At 38.8% G+C, this 19,006-nt stretch overlaps 1 protein-coding gene across 2 annotated transcripts in view; it reads left to right on the top strand.

Annotated features, from left to right (window-relative positions):
• LOC126284204 (phosphatidylinositol 4-kinase alpha) overlaps positions 1-19,006 on the top strand; it is a 170,152-nt gene that overhangs the window by 119,865 nt on the left and 31,281 nt on the right. For both annotated transcript variants that reach the window (XM_049982969.1, XM_049982968.1), the window contains 7 exons: positions 2,320-2,546; positions 4,016-4,197; positions 4,392-4,524; positions 9,841-10,020; positions 15,220-15,340; positions 16,942-17,085; positions 17,253-17,382. In XM_049982969.1, coding sequence (XP_049838926.1) covers positions 2,320-2,546; positions 4,016-4,197; positions 4,392-4,524; positions 9,841-10,020; positions 15,220-15,340; positions 16,942-17,085; positions 17,253-17,382 — 1,117 coding nt within the window. The remainder of the gene's footprint in view (positions 1-2,319; positions 2,547-4,015; positions 4,198-4,391; positions 4,525-9,840; positions 10,021-15,219; positions 15,341-16,941; positions 17,086-17,252; positions 17,383-19,006) is intronic.

Genomic DNA, 19,006 nt, shown 5'->3' with positions numbered 1-19,006 from the left:
TGCCTATTCTGTCATCCTGTAGCACATTTACCTTTGTACTTCTGAAGACGTTGTTCACTGTGTTGTACATCATTCTTTGAGTCATTATGACATTTTATTTGTGTTTCATTCGCTTATTTTTCATGAAAATACTATGTTTGTAAATATGTGTATCAGTTTTGATTTCAACTGGGTCTTACCTAAATATTGCAGGTGATTAAAGTTTGTTCTGAATCTTAATAACATCTTTCCATTCATTCACCTATCTTTCCTCATCTTTCTTCCACAGACCCCATCATCAGGAAAGTGAAAGCAAGCATGAAAATATCCTATGTATTTTGGGCTCTTCAGTTTGACTTATAGAGTAACAATATTTTCAGAAATTACTGGACCCATACTGTCCATCATTCTCTCTCTCTCTCTCTCTCTCTCTCTCTCTCTCTCTCTCTCTCTCTCTCTCTCCCCCCTTCCCCTTCCCCCTCCCCTTCCCCTTCCCCCTCCCCTTCCCCCTACCCCTCCCCTTCCCCCTCCCCCTCCCCCTCCTCCTCCCCTTCCCCCTCCCCCTCCTCTGTGTGTGTGTGTGTGTGTGTGTGTGTGTGTGTGTGTGTGTGAGTGAGTGAGTGAGAGAGAGAGAGAGAGAGAGAGTGATGTTATGGTGTGGTGCTGGTTTTTACTGATTTGGGAGATGAAATAAAAAACCTTTTTTCCTTTCTCTTTCATGTTTTCATTTTGCACCGATTTTTGTCAGTTCTTCTTCACCCTTTCAGACATGCATTATTTCTGGAGGAAGGAAAGGTTTTATTTATTTGGTAATGCTCTTAAGTGATTTTTTAATGATTTTAGATGCAAGATTTAAACAGAAATATGTACCCCCATTTTCAAAACATACTTTGTAAACTAAAATTACTAATAACAAAATATTCTCTATTCTAATAAATAGTAGAATGATCATTCAATAATTACCATTTAAAATAACAATAACAATAACAACATTAAATTATGTGGTGGAATATAGTGAACCAACCATATCTGCATATTCTACTGATCACAAGCTAGTATGCAATGTCACACGCTGCTGCGTATTTCTACATTAACTTGCAGTTATTTTTATATTGATACCCAACAGGTGGCAGCACTTGCATGTGATGAAAAGGCCAAACATTTACAAATATGTACCTCTGATTTCCATAGGGAGAAAGTACTTCTGCTGCAGTAAGACACAGTAGAAATTAGTGTACACAGTTGTAGCCAGAGGATCAAAAGATATTACAAGGCATAAAACACTCTGTGTCTTAAATTTCCTGCTGCTTTATCTATTGAAGGTGAAGGAAATATCAACATAAACAGAGTAATGGAAAATCCATGATGGAATAGTGACAGTATTATGCAAAGGCTAGATTGCTATTCACCATGTAACAGGGATTTTGAGTTGCAGATACACACAACAAAAAGGCAGTCAAACATGGAAGGTTTTTAGCAGGAAGGCCTTCATCAGAATTAGACTGTGCATGCACACACGTGCGGCCCACCCCCCCCCCCTCACCCCCCACCCACACACACACACGTGCGAGCGCGCGCGACCATGACTACGACCACCGTCTTTGGCTGCTGGAGGCCAGACCTCGGCACCCAGAGACTGTGATCATACTGTGCGAGTTGTGTTTTCGTTTGTGTGTGTGTGTGTGTGTGTGTGTGTGTGTGTGTGTGTGTGTGTGTGTGTGTGTGTGTGTGTGTGTGTGACGGGGGGGGAGGGTGCATTTAGTCTGATGAAAGCCTTTTTGACCAAAAGCTTAGATATTTGACAGTCCTTTTGCTGTGCGTATCTGCGACTCCTCATCTTCGCTGTATTGTGAGTAACAGTCTGTCCTTTTCATAATATTGTGAGTAACAGCCTGTCCTTTTCATAATATTCTCAATGTAAAGAAAAGTGAGAAAATAGTGAAGATTGGTATTATTATAGGGTTTTCAATCGTGTATGGCATAGCCCAAATGGAAAATTTGTGTCCTCTAAATGCGAGCATCTGATGAAAAGGAAGATGTTAGTGTCAGAAAATGTTTAAGAGCAGTGAATCTCTGATTGTTTACCCACCTTGTAGTTGTAGATGTATTACCTCATGTGTCTAGTGAGTGTGTCAGTTATTGTTTCATATGACTACTATTTTAAATTTATCATGATACAAAATTCTGTTTCAAGACTAGATATTAGAATCTATATGTGAATGTAAAACTTACGTGTATTATTAATGTGATAACCTTGTAATGAAAAATATCTCTGCCCCTGTAATACATTGTGTCCTGTTGGCTTTAAGCGCCTGTTTTATTGAATTTTATGTTTTTCAGATTTTGATCTCTTTGCCCCGTCATCTACCTTTCATTCTATGAGTAGTGATATGAGGTCAACATCTGGAGACTTCACACGCCAAGCAACTGGCTGGATCAACACAGTGCCTCTGTCCTCTAGCACCAACACATTGTCAAAGAGATCTGCACGTAGTAAGAGAGTACCCAATGCTGATGTCTTTGTGAAAAACTACATTAAAAAGAGAAATCTAATACTTGAGCTACTGGTGGGTGAAACAGCTCATTTAGCTTGTAATATTATGAATATAACAGATTGCTCCTTGATACCCCAACAGTTTGTGCATGTTACTGAAGGAGAAGTATAGTATTTGTAGTTTGGGGGATCATTTTTTATATTAATCATTGTTATGTGTATTACATGCCATGTCATTACTTTACATTAGCTGTTTACTTATAAAAACAGAATTGCGTGCAGGGCAATATTTACCACATGAACAGTTATGTTAGTAGAATGAAATTTTCACTCTACAGCAGAGTGTGTGCTGATATGAAACTTCCTGGCAGATTAAAACTGTGTGCCAGACTGAGACTTGAACTCGGGACTTTTGTTTTTCACGGGCAAGTACTCTGCTACCAAAGCACGACTCATGCCCCATCCTCACAGCTTTATTTCTGCCAGCAGAGCACTTGCCCGTGAAAGGCAAAGGTCCCCAGTTCGAGTCTCGGTCCGGCACACAGTTTTAATCTGCCAGGAAGTTTCAGTTATGTTAGTGTCAGATTTTTGAACAGCTGAAGAAACCAATTTAAAATTTCAAACTGTAGTGTGAGAGATGTTGATAGCTTTTCATATAGAAACAAACATAATCAATTTTCCAGTCTTTTCCTTCGCCCCTCTTCCTTCTGCCTTAACCCTTCTGCCGGGAGGAGAAGCTACTGGCTGCAAAAGCTTGCATAAGTAAAACCTTTCTTTATGTGTATGTGCTTCTACCACTGCTTGGTGAATAGATTCTTTTTATCGATCCAGTTACCTAATACGCTTCATATAGAGGAAGCGTTGAGCAAAAGATAGCCTCATAAAGTATATTTGTGCATGCATGTACTCTGCTCCCTCACTCACTCACTCACTCACTCACTCCCTCCCTCATACCTTCTGCTGTGTGTGTTTTAACTTCCTTGTTTTATAGTTTGTCTTTTCTGGCTGACTCCATCCACTTTTAGCTGACTCTCTCTCTTCCATGTGTAACCTTGTAATCACGGGTCTGATGAGCTCACCGTTTACTCCCATAAACACCCCCTGCTCCCCCTCAATCAGTGGGTCAGTCAGTCAGTCAATCAATCAATCTGTGCCCTCAATTTAATGTTTTTCTATGTGGCTGATGGGACAGAATATTATCAAGAAAAATATGAAACATCTGTAAATGACATCTTAATAATTGATGCAAGCATGCATGCATACCCCTCTGTTGATTGTATATGTTATTGCACTATGCAGTTAGTGTTGGGGGATGTTATTTGTAATTTGAAAGATCCTTTGATCTATTAATCATTGTTACACATATTACATGTAATTGTTTTCTTATGTTGCCTATAACATATTTCTTGATAATTATTAGTGACTGAAATTCATTAAACATTTCAGGACATACTGTTAAATGACCATAATTCTGTAGAAACACCTCACTTATTATGTGAGATCAAGTGCACTATTGTTGTAGCGTTCTGTCTTTTTGTGCAGGCTGTAGAAATAGAATTCTTATTGATATGGTACAATCCAATGGGTCGCCAAGAGAGACAAGTGCAAGGAGAAGACACAATAGCTGCCTGGCGCTCAAAGACAATGACAGAACGTACATGGAGAGACAATGCTCGGTTAGCATGGGATATAAGCCCCATACTGGCAGTCTTTCTTCCTCTCAGGTTTGTAAACTTTCATTGGTCTTACAAGATTATGAGAGACCATTGTGTTCTGTAACTATTACTGTTACTGTTATTGCATGTTAATTAATTAAAGATAGAGAAATACTTTTTCTGAATCTAAGTTGAGACACTTCCTACTAGAGCTCCAATCCACTTGTTTCAAATAAAGATTCAAGTTTGATGTCATATTTTAGGTTGAAAAACACAGAGAGCATAATTCGTGAGGTGTCCAACCAAGTACGTGGGAATCCTACAGTTGTCTCTCACATCCCACATGCTCTCAACTATCTTGTTACAACAGATGCATTGCTTAATGATGCCAGTGAGGTATGTTAGCAAATTATTCACTGTTTTAGTAGCTTATTTTTCTTTCTTTCTAACAGCAAACCACCAAATATTTCCTTTGTACGCATCTTGGTTATTTGTTTAATGTTTGAAGACTTTGCTGCTTGTGTTTCTAGTAATAATTTAATATTGTATCTGTTTGTACAGATGTGTGCAACACATTATCTTGTTTTGGGGCCAAAGGAAAGTTTATATAGAATGAGGTTTTCTCTCTGCAGCAGAGTGTGCACTGATATGAAACTTACTGGCAGATTAAAACTGTGTGCCGGACCGAGACTTGAACTCAGGACCTTTGCCTTTTGCGGGCAAGTGGTAGAGCACCCTGAATAATTCATACTCAATTTCTGAATAAGCAACAGTTTTATTTGTAACAATATTATGAAAATTAAAGTTGCACTGTAGCCATAATTTTATTTGTATGCCATTGAGCATCTCTATACTATAGACTAATGTGTCATTATTGCCCACTCCCCCTCCCATTGGAGGAGATGAGGGTTGTGCTTGGTTATGCTTCTCACATTTGTAGTTTCCACTAAGCTGCACATGCTGGATGTGTCCTGTCAAATTTCAAGTGTCTGAGGAAGCTTGACCACTCTTCACTAAGTACAAGTTGGCCAACCTGGAGTTCTATAGATGGGAGGATGGTCAGTGCTACTGAACCTCTATAATCATAAGCTCTTTGCGGTTTCAGCAATAATTATTACATGTACTGCTGGAATGTTGTATGTTATTGAGAATTTGGAGCTTGGTTTAACTGCATCCATCATTAGCATAGTATAACATTTTTAGAAACCCCACAGTGTTGTGAAGTGCTTTGTGCTGGTGGCAAGGATAATAAAATAAGTGGGTAACTTGTGGGACATTTATCAGACCTTATTTGTTTGGAGTTTCTCAGGTATGTGGGGTTCTGTTTGAGCCAATTTTTAATTCTCTAATTGCTCGATGGAATGAAGTTACACCCACTCAGCAAAGACGACTTTAGAAAGCCCACCAAAAGTGTCAGTTTGGAAATGTGTTCTTAGCAACAACATGATATAGGATGTGTTGAATTATGATTCTGTAATTATAAGAAGAATAAGAGATGTCATGTGCAAAAAATGCCTCCATTCTCTATACTCAAAGGTCTCCACTGACCAGCAAATACTCTACAGTTGGCAAAGAGAAAAAAAAAATAGGTTAATGTTTGTAGAAAGAATTTATTGTTAGTGGAGGCAACTGTCTCTCAGCAGGTTTCTTGAAAACAGAGTGCAACGTTGCTGAGCAATAGCCACAGAAAATTACTAAGCCGACATCTGCAATTTTCTTTTTTGAAGGAAAATGTAATGCAAATTAACATTCGAATGTTAAAAGATGAATGGATAGGGGAAGATACCAGTGAAGATAGGAATTGAAGTGGGTACATGGTAAGCTCCAGAAAGCTATAGCTGCATTTAAAATGGCAAGTAATTCATGAAGTTTTCTCAGAAATGCAATGGCTGGTATCATCCATTTAAAGCTGAAATCTTGTATCCACACCCAGTTCAAAAAAAAGTGAAGGCTATGTACGCATGGCATCAAGCACCATACAATTTATCTGTGGGGAATATGTACAAATTATGGACGAAATGGGAACTCCTTGTAGAGTGCCAAACAAAGACATACATTGTTGGGGCAAAAATCAAATCTGGAAGCAGGATTGTGTGGTATTCATTGAAGTCTGGGGATTTTGTGTCATTCAAATGTTAAATAATTTGTCTTCAACGACATTTGTCATTAGTCCTGTTCCAAGTATTTGTGACATCACTGCCACCAAATACATGTACTTCAAGTACTTCCATTTCATCATGTGTTGTGGAATTATCTTTGTGGCAATTTATTCCTATTGAAGAATATCTTCTATTATCAAACAGGTCTGAACTGTGTTTGGAGTGTATACAGGAATCCCTACTGTATACTCTGTAAGACAGTTGTAATACTTACTAGAATATATCCAGTCCATTATGTGCTTCATAGTTAATGACAGTGTGTGCTACGAAATGACTGAAGTGTGCTATGATCACATTACAAGAAGAAAAACTGGCTTTAATTGTGACCCAAAGAGCTTGAGTCTGGTGCAGAAAAGTGTACTGTAGAGTAGTGTTAAAATAATTAATTCAATGCAGAACATTAAATGTGTATCTGACACCTTTGCCTCACTTAAAATAAGTATGTGACACCTTTGCCTCACTTAAAATAAGTATGTTGTTGTTGTTGTTGTTGAGGTCTTCAGTCCTGAGACTGGTTTGATGCAGCTCTCCATGCTACTCTATCCTGTGCAAGCTTCTTCATCTCCCAGTACCTACTGCAACCTACATCCTTCTGAATCTGCTTGGTGTATTCATCTCTTGGTCTCCCTCTACGATTTTTACCCTCCACGCTGCCCTCCAATACTAAATTGGTGATCCCTTGATGCCTCAGAACATGTCCTACTAACCGATCCCTTCTTCTGGTCAAGTTGTGCCACAAACTTCTCTTTTCCCCAATCCTATTCAATACTTCCTCATTAGTTATGTGATCTACCCATCTAAACTTCAGCATTCTTCTATAGCACCACATTTCGAAAGCTTCTATTCTCTTCTTGTCCAAACTATTTATCGCCCATGTTTCACTTCCATACACGGCTACACTCCATACAAATACTTTCAGAAATGACTTCCGGACACTTAAATCTATACTCGATGTTAACAAATTTCTCTTTTTCAGAAACGCTTTCCTTGCCATTGCCTCTCTACTTCGACCATCATCAGTTATTTTGCTCCCCAAATAGAAAAACTCCTTTACTACTTTAAGTGTCTCATTTCCTAATCTAATTCCCTCAGCATCACCTGACTTAATTTGACTACATTCCATTATCCTCATTTTGCTTTTGTTGATGTTCATCTTATATACTCCTCTCAAGACACTGTCCATTCCATTCAACTGCTCTTCCAAGTCCTTTGCTGTCTCTGACAGAATTACAATGTCATCGGTGAACCTCAAAGTTTTTATTTCTTCTCCATGGATTTTAATACCTACTCCGAATTTTTCTTTTGTTTCCTTTACTGCTTGCTCAATATACAGATTGAATAACATTGGTGAGAGGCTACAACCCTGTCTCACTTCCTTCCCAACCACTGCTTCCCTTTCATGTCCCTCGACTCTTATAACTGCCATCTGGTTTCTGTACAAAATGTAAATAGCCTTTCACTCCCTGTATTTTACCCCTGCCACCTTAAGAATTTGAAAGAGAGTATTCCAGTCAACATGGTCAAAAGCTTTCTCTAAGTCTACAAATGCTAGAAACGTAGGTTTGCCTTTCCTTAATCTTTCTTCTAAGATAAGTCGTAAGGTCAGTATTGCCTCACGTGTTCCAGTATTTCTACAGAATCCAAACTGATCTTCCCTGAGGTCGGCTTCTACTAGTTTTTCCATTCATCTTTAAAGAATTTTTGTTAGTATTTTGCAGCTGTGGCTTATTAAACTGATAGTTCCGTAATTTTCACATCTGTCAACACCTGCTTTCTTTGGGATTGGAATTATTATATTCTTCTTGAAGTCTGAGGGTATTTCGCCTGTTTCATACATCTTGCTCACCAGATGGTAGAGTTTTGTCATGACTGGCTCTCCCAACGCCGTCAGTAGTTCCAATGGAATGTTGTCTACTCCGGGGGCCTTGTTTCGACTCAGGTCTTACAGTGCACTGTCAAACTCTTCATGCAGTATTGTATCTCCCAATTAATCTTCATCTACATCCTCTTCCATTTCCATAATATTGTCCTCAAGTACATCACTCTTGTATAGACCCTCTATATACTCCTTCCACCTTTCTGCTTTCCATGCTCCGATCCGTAGAACACCAGTTTTCTTTCTCCTGATAACGACATCCTCTTGAGTAGTCCCTGCCTGTAGATCCGAATGGGGGACTATTTTACCTCCGGAATATTTTACCCAAGAGGACACCATCATCATTTAATCATACAGTAAAACTGCATGCCCTCGGGAAAAAATACGGCCGTAGTTTCCCCTTGCTTTCAACCGTTCGCAGTACCAGCACAGCAAGGCCGTTTTGGTTATTGTTACAAGGCCAGATCAGTCAATCATCCAGACTGTTGCCCTTGCAACTACTGAAAAGGTTGCTGCCCCTCTTCAGGAACCACACGTTTGTCTGGCCTCTCAACAGATACCCCTCTGTTGTGGCTGCACCTACGGTACGGCTATCTGTATCGTTGAGGCACGCAAGCCTCCCCACCAACAGCAAGGTCCATGGTTAATTTGGGGGGGGGGGGGGGGGGGAGGGGAATAAGTATGTATTTACTTGTAAAGAACATTTATTCCTTAGATTGTTTGGGAAAGACAGATAAACTGTTTTCATGAATCCTCTTTATGTGTTTACTACAGTCTTTTGAATAATTAGACAACAAAGAATAATCTTTTGTACTACTCCCATTTTATCCTGTAATTGCTATTCTTTTTTATGCTTTATTCTGTCTGACTGTTTTTGGTAAATTAATTGTGCTTCCCTTGAAAACTCTTCATTTTACATGTAGAGTTCATTTTATAATCTGTATTTTGACTCATTCTGCATTCTAGTGTCACACTCACATAGATGTGTCAGTGAGCTATATACAATAAATAAATAAATAAATATTTTCACAACAGCACAACCATAGCTATGAAAAGAAACTGCTTTCATTGGGGGAGGTGGAGGTGTCTGGAACTTCTTAACACTTTTTGCAATTTAGTTCTGAATCAAATTCATACCAGTTACCTTCTTTTTTTTATCTTCTTAAATATTATCAACATACTTTGTTCAGATTAAAACTCTGTAATGGACTGACAGTAGAACCTGGGACCTTTGTCTTTCATAGGCAAAATATACAAGCGAACTGTGAAATTTGGAGGGTGGTGGGAAGTACTGGCAGAGGTAAAACTGTGAGGGCAGCTTGTGAGCCATGCTTACATAGCTTATTCAGTAGAGCACTTACCCACAAAAGTTTAAGGCCTCAAGTTTGAGTTGGGTCCAGCACATAGTTTTCATCTACCAGGAAGCTTCAAATCAATGGATCTTCACTCTGAAGATTGTGTGCTTAACTTATCCTTGGGATATAATTTATTTACCACTGTTTCTCTCCTAGTAATGTCCTGTGTGGAATGCCAATGCACACACATTTGCTATTTGTCTGCTTCAAATGTTTCATATTAATATGACCAATTCATATGCAGTATTTTATATATTGTGTAAATGAAAGTACCAGAATAAGCAGGTAATTACAAAACACTCATATGTTTATTTAATTTCAGATTGTCCACTGCCTGACCTGGGCTCCTGTAACCCCAATCCACGCTTTGTCGTTCTTCTCACGGCAGTTTCCACCACATCCCATCACAGCCCAGTATGCAGTCAGAGTGCTTAGTAGTTATCCTGCAGATGCAGTTCTCTTCTACATTCCACAGTTGGTGCAGGCAGTGAGACATGATACGGTAATATAATTGCACTTATATTATTTTCATTGTGTGACGAATTTTTATAAGGTTCAGCTTTTCAAGAACTATAATAATGAGAGCCTTCTTTCCAGCTGAAAATAAGAATTATAAAGTTTTGTTTGGTTTTAGGGCACAACAGTAGAAATAAAGCTATAATAATAAGCTATAATAATAAGTTGAGCACTGGCCAGCAGTTTTTCCTCATAATGTATTAGTTTCTTTAATTTAATTTTCCATTGATATTATTACCTTGAAGAAATATGTTGAAGTCATTAAGAGAGACATGCAGGCAGTGGCATTTCTTGGAAATACAGGAGCATGATTAGAATAGAGCTGTCCCGTAGAAATCCTAAGAAATAATGTATTACTCTTACTAAGTATGTATCCTGACTCATGCTACTGAACTAGGACATTGACGAAAAGGGACTTAAGCAGACTACAAGCACGTGAAATGAAATAAGAGAAGAAAGGAGGGACAGAATAAGAAATGGAGAGGTCGGGGAGTTTCTAAAAAAAGAACTCCCAGAGGACTGAATAAAAACAGTGAGGCTTAAGTGCAACACGTATGTAAAGGGAATGACATTTTGTAGAATTGCAGAAAGGTGCTTAAACTGAGGTTCCAAAGCAAAATGCGTAAAGGAAGACCAAGGGATAGTAGGCTGAAAAGTCTGGAGGAGAGTATTTGGAGAAATGAGGAGACTGGAGCATGGTTGTGGCACACAAGCAGTGGGAGGGTAAAGAAAAATTTAGGGGGGTTTTGTGTTAAATTGACCTGGCTTGCAATCACAAGTATACAAGCACAGAAAGAAATAATTATTTAGGCTTTACATCTAAAACAGTGGCATTCGACCTGATCCCTACTGCCCACTAGAGGGCATTGAAGCCTTCAACGGGCAGTAGGTGATAAGACGTGTAAAAACATTTTCGTTACATTGCCATAAAAATTTGTTAAGTAATTATTATTATTATATGCTTTAACTTGCTGTCATTTTTCAAGCAAATCTATTTCCCTACTTCATAAACCACTATTACTGTATAACCGATGGGCAGTTCGAAAATTTTCCTAATAGCCTAGATAAAAAAGTGAGTGGTGGGTACAAAAGGTTGTCTACTTTCAGATCTAAATCATTTTCCAAAATTTGTGTTTGCAAAAGACCTCTAATTACACTCCTATTAAGGTTGTGTTGCACCTTTCTCGAAGCTTCTTGCTAGATCTCCTATGTGTTCAGGTCCTTTAATAGCTGTCCATTTATTTCTACCCGCCGTTCTGACTTATCTTACCTATTCTTACTCTAGTTAATCTTCTTCCACCATTTTCCTCTATTTTTTCTGCATTTACAAGCTTCTTAATTTAGACCACCAATCATGCCAGCCAAGCCAAGCCATCAAATGTCTGTGCATTTAATCTTGTTCCTCTCAAAGTAAACTCCACATGAGGAGAGGTAATAGATGAGATACTGGACTCATATTTGGAAAGAGTGTTGTTCATCTCCCAGGTTTATATTATGTCTGGCTTCCTGAAATTACTTCAGGCAAATGCTCAGATCATTACTTTATATATTCTGGGCTAACACATCATTGAGGAAAAAAATATTTGTTGCACAGATGTGTGTAATAAAGATAATATGTGTGGTGTCCATTCTAGAACCTCTTGCAGACAGTTCTATAAAAAGTTAGGCATACTGAAAACAGCCTCACAGTGAATTTACACTCTTATGAAATTTGTTGTCAACCATTACAGCTTGAAGACACTAATAATATTCATAAATAAATGCCAGATGGAGACATGGTTACACAGTTCATTCCTCAACCTTAGTGTGTGACAGAAAAGAGTGAAGTATTCAATCATAAGAATCTTTGACCATCTACCCAGCGACATAAAGAAATTAATGGATAATTAAATTAGCTTCAAATGCAAACTGAAGTCATATTTGACTTCATAGACATTCCTGGCATAATAATTCATGGTAGTCTGCTCCGGTTTGCTGCCAAATCCTAAAATCAGCACGACTCAGTATTTCGGCTATCCACCTCTGCAGCCATCTTCAGGAGAAATGCTACTGCTGATGCTACCAGATGCCATTGAAAACTGATGCCAAGGCTAGAAATACTAACCCTATTTGAACTGCATACTGTGCACCACCACAGGTGCAACCCCGAAGACTGACCTTTTGGCATGGGTGTCAATGATGAATCCCACTTATAGTCTATTCTCAAACACTCAGGCTGTCCACACTGAATAATGTTGTGTTTTGATGCATGATAGTACAGGTTCCATGTCTTGCTAAGAGGAAACTCATTGTCTCTATTAATCAGGTTGCGTGACAACCTAATTTCAGTTGCTTCCTTATAAATACTACCCCAGAAACAGGACATACTGGCTACTATCACAATTGCAACACATTTCATCCCATTTTCCTTGTTCAAACAATATTCTGCTATCACTAATTTCTCAGACTGCTGTAACCCTATCTCACATACCTGTCCTGAACAATGGGAATCCACTGGCCAATTTATTAAAGCTTTCTTCAAGTGTTACCAACATTTGACAAATATTTGGAAAAAATAATTTTTTGTGCCAATAGCTGTACAATTTTATTTATAATGAATAAATAAAATTTTACAGCTATTGACACACAAAATTATTTTTTCCAACCCATACTGATATGGAATTTTGTATATGTCAGGCTCTGTAGCTCCCAAATCAACTTTGACAAACCCAGGTAGTGTCCTAATGTCAAGTATACTTAAAACTCTTACACTCCTAAAGGATGTACCCCCAGCATAAGGAACAAAGATTAAAGATCTATGCTTCTCTTCATGCACTGCCACAGATGGTACAAACTCCATAGCCTGATGAATCTACTTCTCCGAATATCTCTTTTCCTTAACCACGAACACCAGGAGTGCAAGTTCCTGTGTCGGGCTCTCTCTGTTGGAAATACAAGATATATGAGAAAATTAATGAGACTGATAACATTGTGAGTGATCTGGCAACACTGTGTTGTTCTGCTTGTGTATACTAGTGTGTTCATCCCTTCCAGATGCTGAGTCCCTGTTTCAGCTCCATGCAGTCATCACATGATTTTTGAGAGTGGTTTTTCACTGGCACAAATGATTTTTTGGAAGGCCGAGAACATGTTGAAAATGAACCTCGCTCAGGTACATCAAAAACTGATGAAAATGTTGAATGTGTGCGTGCTCTTGAGAGGTCAGACCAAGGTGTAATGATAAGGATAACGGGTGACCTGTTAAACACTTTCACTGTACGTAAAATGTTGACTGAAGTTTTGCCCATGCAAAAATATGCCAAAATGGTGCCAAAAAGTTTCATAAATGATCAGAAAGACAATTCTTCAAAACATTGCCAATAACTACGACTGGTTCATTCGCAAAGAATCCTGTATTTTTTGATATCATGAGTCAAAGTGGCAAACTGAAGACTTGCATACTGGGACATCTCCTCAACTAAAAAAAGCTCAAACGAGCAAATCAAAGATCGAAACAATGCTGATCTGTTTTTTTTTTTTTTTGACAGTAGGAGTTTTGTGCATGAATAATTTTTTCCTCCAGAACAAACTGCCAACCAAATGTTTTACAAAAATGTCCAAGGAAGTCTGAGGAAAAGGGTGAATTGAGTGAGACGGGACATTGCAGACAAGTGGATGCTGTATCAGGATAATGCCTCAGAACATTCAAAAGAATGTGGCTGTCATGTTAAAGGCCCTACCAGTTGAAGCCCTTCAGTCCTGCCTATCAATTGAAGTCCTTCAGTGCTGCTGCCAAGACTGGGACCAATGACTCTGCAAATGTACAGCTGCCAAAGGAAACTACTTTGAATGAGATAGTATTGTTGTCTGAAAAAGAACTGTGGTAGATAAAAAATTAGTCTCATTACTTTTCTCGCACACCTTGTAGTGCATGCCCTACATACCAAAGTTCGACTGTATTGGATCAGTGGGTGGCAACTCTTTGCATTCCTTATAGATGATTACATTTCCCAGCCACGGCATCAGTTTTCAGTGTACTCGTCAGCAGCAACAGCATCTCTCTTGAAGATGGACTCACTGAGATATCAAGTCATGTTGATTTTAGTAACCACTAGCAAACCCAGTGAGACTACTGTGAAATAATATGTGCATGACAATTCATTTTACTTCATAGTTAGATATAAATCACTAATTGCATAAAAAAGAAAAGAAAAAATTGAGAAGTCATGTAAATGATCCGCTTCTTGTCACATTTTCCACTGAGATGAAGTACTGTAGTTAAAAAACTGACTCATTCCGTATCAGAGGTCAGAGTTATGATCCACAGAACATGATGATAACTTTTACAAGGCACAGTTGATTTGCTGTCTCATACTTTTCCCACTTGTGCTTGTGCTTAAACTCTTTTGATCTTAATGGTATGTTAAAAACTCTACCCCCTCCTTTCCATCCCAAGTAAGTTAGAAAACAATCATAACTGCTTTTCTTGTACCACTTAGCTCTTTATTTTAAAATCGATTTAAAAAACAGTTCTGGATTACAAAACAGAAAATGTAATGAGTACATCATGACAGAAATTTGTGATTCGAACACAAATTGCCTACATATCATGATCAATACTGTCAACCATTTAGGCCATCACAGCAGGCCAATAGGATCTTCTGTTGTTTCCAGAAAGTACAATGAGAGTTGTCTGAATGCCGCGACTCGCACCCCATGGGAAGTCCTCTAGTTTCTGTTCTTGGAAGTAGTAGGAAGGAAACATCAGTGATACTGAAACTGTGAATCAGTCTAGGAAGCCAGGCTCTGATGGCCTAAATGGTTAGAGCAGCAGCTTGCAATAAGCAGAAGTTATGGGTTCAAATTGCTGAGCTGTAGAAAGTTTTATTTTTTTCTCATTGATTTTTATTGATGGAATATCTGTTGATTCTATTTATTTCATTTTAGAGAATATAATTCAGATATGTCAAGGAATATAGTATGTTGAAAGTACCATTAAAAGATTGTAAATACATGTTTTCGTATTTCCTGTTTGAGTATTGTTGTTAACAGTTATATTTATAACCGAATTTCTGTTGTATCTTAGGACATAACTTTTTTTTTTTCCAAAGAAATTTATAAAACTGGTTGAAGTGACGGACAATCCTTAATTTGATATAAACTATAGTTATAAAAATAAGTTACATTATTCTCTTTGTTATTACAGATGGGGTATGTGATAGAGTTTATCAAATACATTTCCAAAAAATCACAAGTTGTTGCACATCAGTTGATCTGGAACATGCAAACTAATATGTATGTTGATGAAGAAATGCAGCAGAAAGATCGTAAGTTTATCTCGTGCAATGAGCTTGTGTTTATATTTAAATTTACAAAGTTTCTGGGGAAACAAAATTGTGTGCGTTAAATCCCAAAAACTTTATCTTCTGTAAAACAAACTACACTAAACCAGAATAAATACAGCAGAATTCCTATCATTGGCATATCATACAATAATATGCAGAAAGCAGGAAAGTGATAGAAACATCCCCTTGCATTTTATTTTGCTACCAGATGGTTAACTCTGCTGTAGGCCACAGTTAGGGGTTTATGATTCAGTTGTGTGGACAGCTCATTGGCGGTTGCATGTAAAATGCTGTGTACTAATTACAGTAGCGTTAGCATATGATATGACTGCTTCCATAGTTGGCACTGCCTCTGACAGAATAAGAGTATAGCCGAGTATGGGACTGAAGAAGGATGTGCTGGTTGGATTTATCGGAAAGGTCATGCACCTGCATCTTCTACATGGGTAGCACTGATGTTGCAAGGGGAATCTATTACTTGAGAATTTTATAAATGGTGGAGTGGGCTCTCTTAATATGAGTATTTTACTTGTTAAACAGATGTTCCACGTTTCATTGTGTATGTTGCTGTGGCTGATTTTGTGACTCTACTATATATGTCTTCTCCTTTACTTGAGAAGAGGAATTGTATAGGTTTGGCCATAGCTGATAAATATTTATTTTGGAAGTAGAAATTCCACAGCTGCACTAGTTTTTATTTTATTTCTCTCTGTGTAATTAATTTCAAGGTCACACCCCATTTTCACCCAAGCTATCAAGGTAGAATCTTGAATTACCAGTAGTCACAACCAATTAAAATTACCTATGAATTGCTGTGGAGTGTCTGTTTCCAAAACAGATATGGTGTGTGTGTGTGTGTGTGTGTGTGTGTGTAAGTAATAGTTCATGTCGTCATGCGTGTGAATGTCTGCTACTGGCCTGTGTAGCAGCTTGAGCAAATTTTACACGTTGTATTGCATAAAGCCTTGAATCCTACAACTTGGCTGATTTATTGCATAGAGTTTGAGATAATTTCTACTGCAGCTTGTAGGTAATGGAGAGTCGCACTTTTACTTCAAAAAATGGAAAATCCAGGATAGAATGTAACTATATTATGAAAGGATAGTTGCTGCTCAGTATATAATGAAGATGCTGATTCGCAGACAAGCACAACAAAAAGACTATCACAATAAGCTTTTGGCCAACAAGGCTTTTGTCACAAATAGTCAAAAAATACACACACACACACACACACACACACACACACACACACACACAACTCACACACACCTGACCACAGTTTATGGCACCTGGAGCTACAGCGTGGCTTCAGCTGCCACAGACTACTTTTACTTAATGTGAAATGAGTAGTTTTATTATTTTTAGGAGGTGGTACCCACAAATGGAATCCTGGCTGCAGATTCAGAATTATATAACTCCCACAGCTTTTAAAAGTATGCATAAATTCTTGCAATGTACTGTGCCATTTATGCAGTAATGTAAATGATGTAGTAATTTTGTTATTTGAATCAGTTTTTAATTTTTTTATCGTAATGTAAGAAGCATTTGATATTGAGCAAAGAATATTATTTCCATTTTTACAGCAACACTGTATGATATCCTCGATTCTTTAACAAAAAGTATTGTGTCCTCACTGTCTGGGCCTGCTAAACAGTTTTATGAACGAGAATTTGACTTTTTTGCAAAAATAACAAACATCTCGGGAGAAATCAGACCATTTCCCAAAGGTACAGTGAAAACTCATTACAATATCAATAGCTCTGTAATCAAACAATCACTAACTTTTATATTGTTTTATTTTTACACAGCCTTCTAGTTTGTAGTTTTTAGACCACTATAAGAAAAGTCTTTTGAATATTCTGCAGAGTAGATTATGTGTTTCCCATTGTTGCAGGCCCAGAACGTAAACGGGCTTGTCTGGAGGCACTTAGCAAGATAAAAGTGCAAGCCGGTTGTTACTTACCGTCAAACCCTGAGGCAATGGTGTTGGATATAGATTACAAAAGTGGTACACCAATGCAGAGGTTAGCTTCATTTTGAAGACATCTGACCATTATAATGCTTGTAATACATATGCTTCTAGAAAAAAATAGTACACCCTTTGAGAGGTTTCCAATTCACTCAAGATTTATTGTTGCAACTGTGCATATGGAGTACATGAAATGATTACATTTACAGATCACTAGCATATGCAGTTCTGATGTATCAGGTAGCGACCCTAGCTGAAACACCCATATTAGTATGTGGTGTAACCTCCACAGGCAGCAATGCAGGCCCTGACTCTGGCATCCAGTTGATCGTACAGGTGACAAAAACTGTTCTGGAATATGACTTCGTAGGCTTTCCCGGCGTAATAAGTCTTGAAAATCTCTTCGGGTTTGCTGCCGGATCCTAAAATCAACTTGACTCGATATTTCGGCGATCCAACTGGTCGCCATCTTCAGGAGAATGCTGCTTGCTGATGAGTCCCGCTGAGAACTAACACCTGGCTGCAAAACGACGTCCTATATAGCCCACCGTGCAGTACACGGCGAGTGCGCTGCCCGTCACAGTTGCTGCCCTACAAGACAGGGAAGGGGCGCCGCCCCTGGTAGAACTTTGCGGCAACGATATATCATTGCCGCAAAGTTCTACCAGGGGCGGCGCCCCTTCCCTGTCTTGGAGGGCAGCAACTGTGACAGGCGGCGCACGTGCCGTGTACTGCACGGTGGGCTATATAGGCGTCGTTTTGCAGCCAGGCGTTAGTTCTCAGCGGGACTCATCAGCAAGCAGCATTCTCCTGAAGATGGCGACCAGTTGGATCGCCGAAATATCGAGTCAAGTTGATTTTAGGATCCGGCAGCAAACCCGAAGAGATTGTTCTGGAATATGTTATACCACACCAAGTCGACCTGTTCATGTAGTTCTATAAGGGTTGTTGGTTGACGAGTTGAAGAAATCACTTCTCATCCCATCATATTCCACACATGCTTGGTTGGAGACAAGTCCAGAGATTGTGTTGGCCAGGAAAGTTGCTGCATTTCTTGCAGAGCACAATGAGTTTCATGGGCAGTTTGTGGATGGGTATTATTCTGTTGGAATAACACATCATTTTCCTGTTGCCAGAGGGCAAAAAGAATGGGTCTAAGAACATTCTGCATGCACTGAGTGCTGGTTAGTGTCCCCTTTGGAAACATCAAAGGTGAACAAGAGTTGCAACTTATCGCAACCCAGACCATAAGACCTGTGGTGAGGCCAAGGTTTCTTCACCAGAAGGACTGTACAAGACAGCACTCACCAGGTTTATGTTGTATGCGCAAATGACCACCTCTTGCTTGCAGATAGAATGTGGTTTCAATGCTGAAGGCCAAGACATGCCATTCCATCTTCCAAGTGATCTTCCAATGGCACAAGTCAAGCCGTGCACATCGTTGCTGTGGCTTGAGTGGAAGACAGGCTAGAGATGTTTGCGCCTGTAGTCACACTGCTAAGAATCGGTTCACAACAGTTCCTGTTGACATTTTCAAGCTCAGTAGCCCTTTTATCAGTGCTGTGGTAGCTGTACAATCTGCCACGGCTGCTCGTACAGTATGATGATCCTGGTGGGTGTGTTGCTTGGACATCCAGAACTTCATCTGTGGGTGTGAGAATGTTCACATGACCATTGAT

This window comes from Schistocerca gregaria, chromosome 8 (assembly GCF_023897955.1).
Source record: "Schistocerca gregaria isolate iqSchGreg1 chromosome 8, iqSchGreg1.2, whole genome shotgun sequence".
In the NCBI taxonomy this organism is placed as follows: domain Eukaryota; kingdom Metazoa; phylum Arthropoda; class Insecta; order Orthoptera; family Acrididae; genus Schistocerca; species Schistocerca gregaria.
This window is presented reverse-complemented; position numbering and strand designations above follow the sequence as displayed.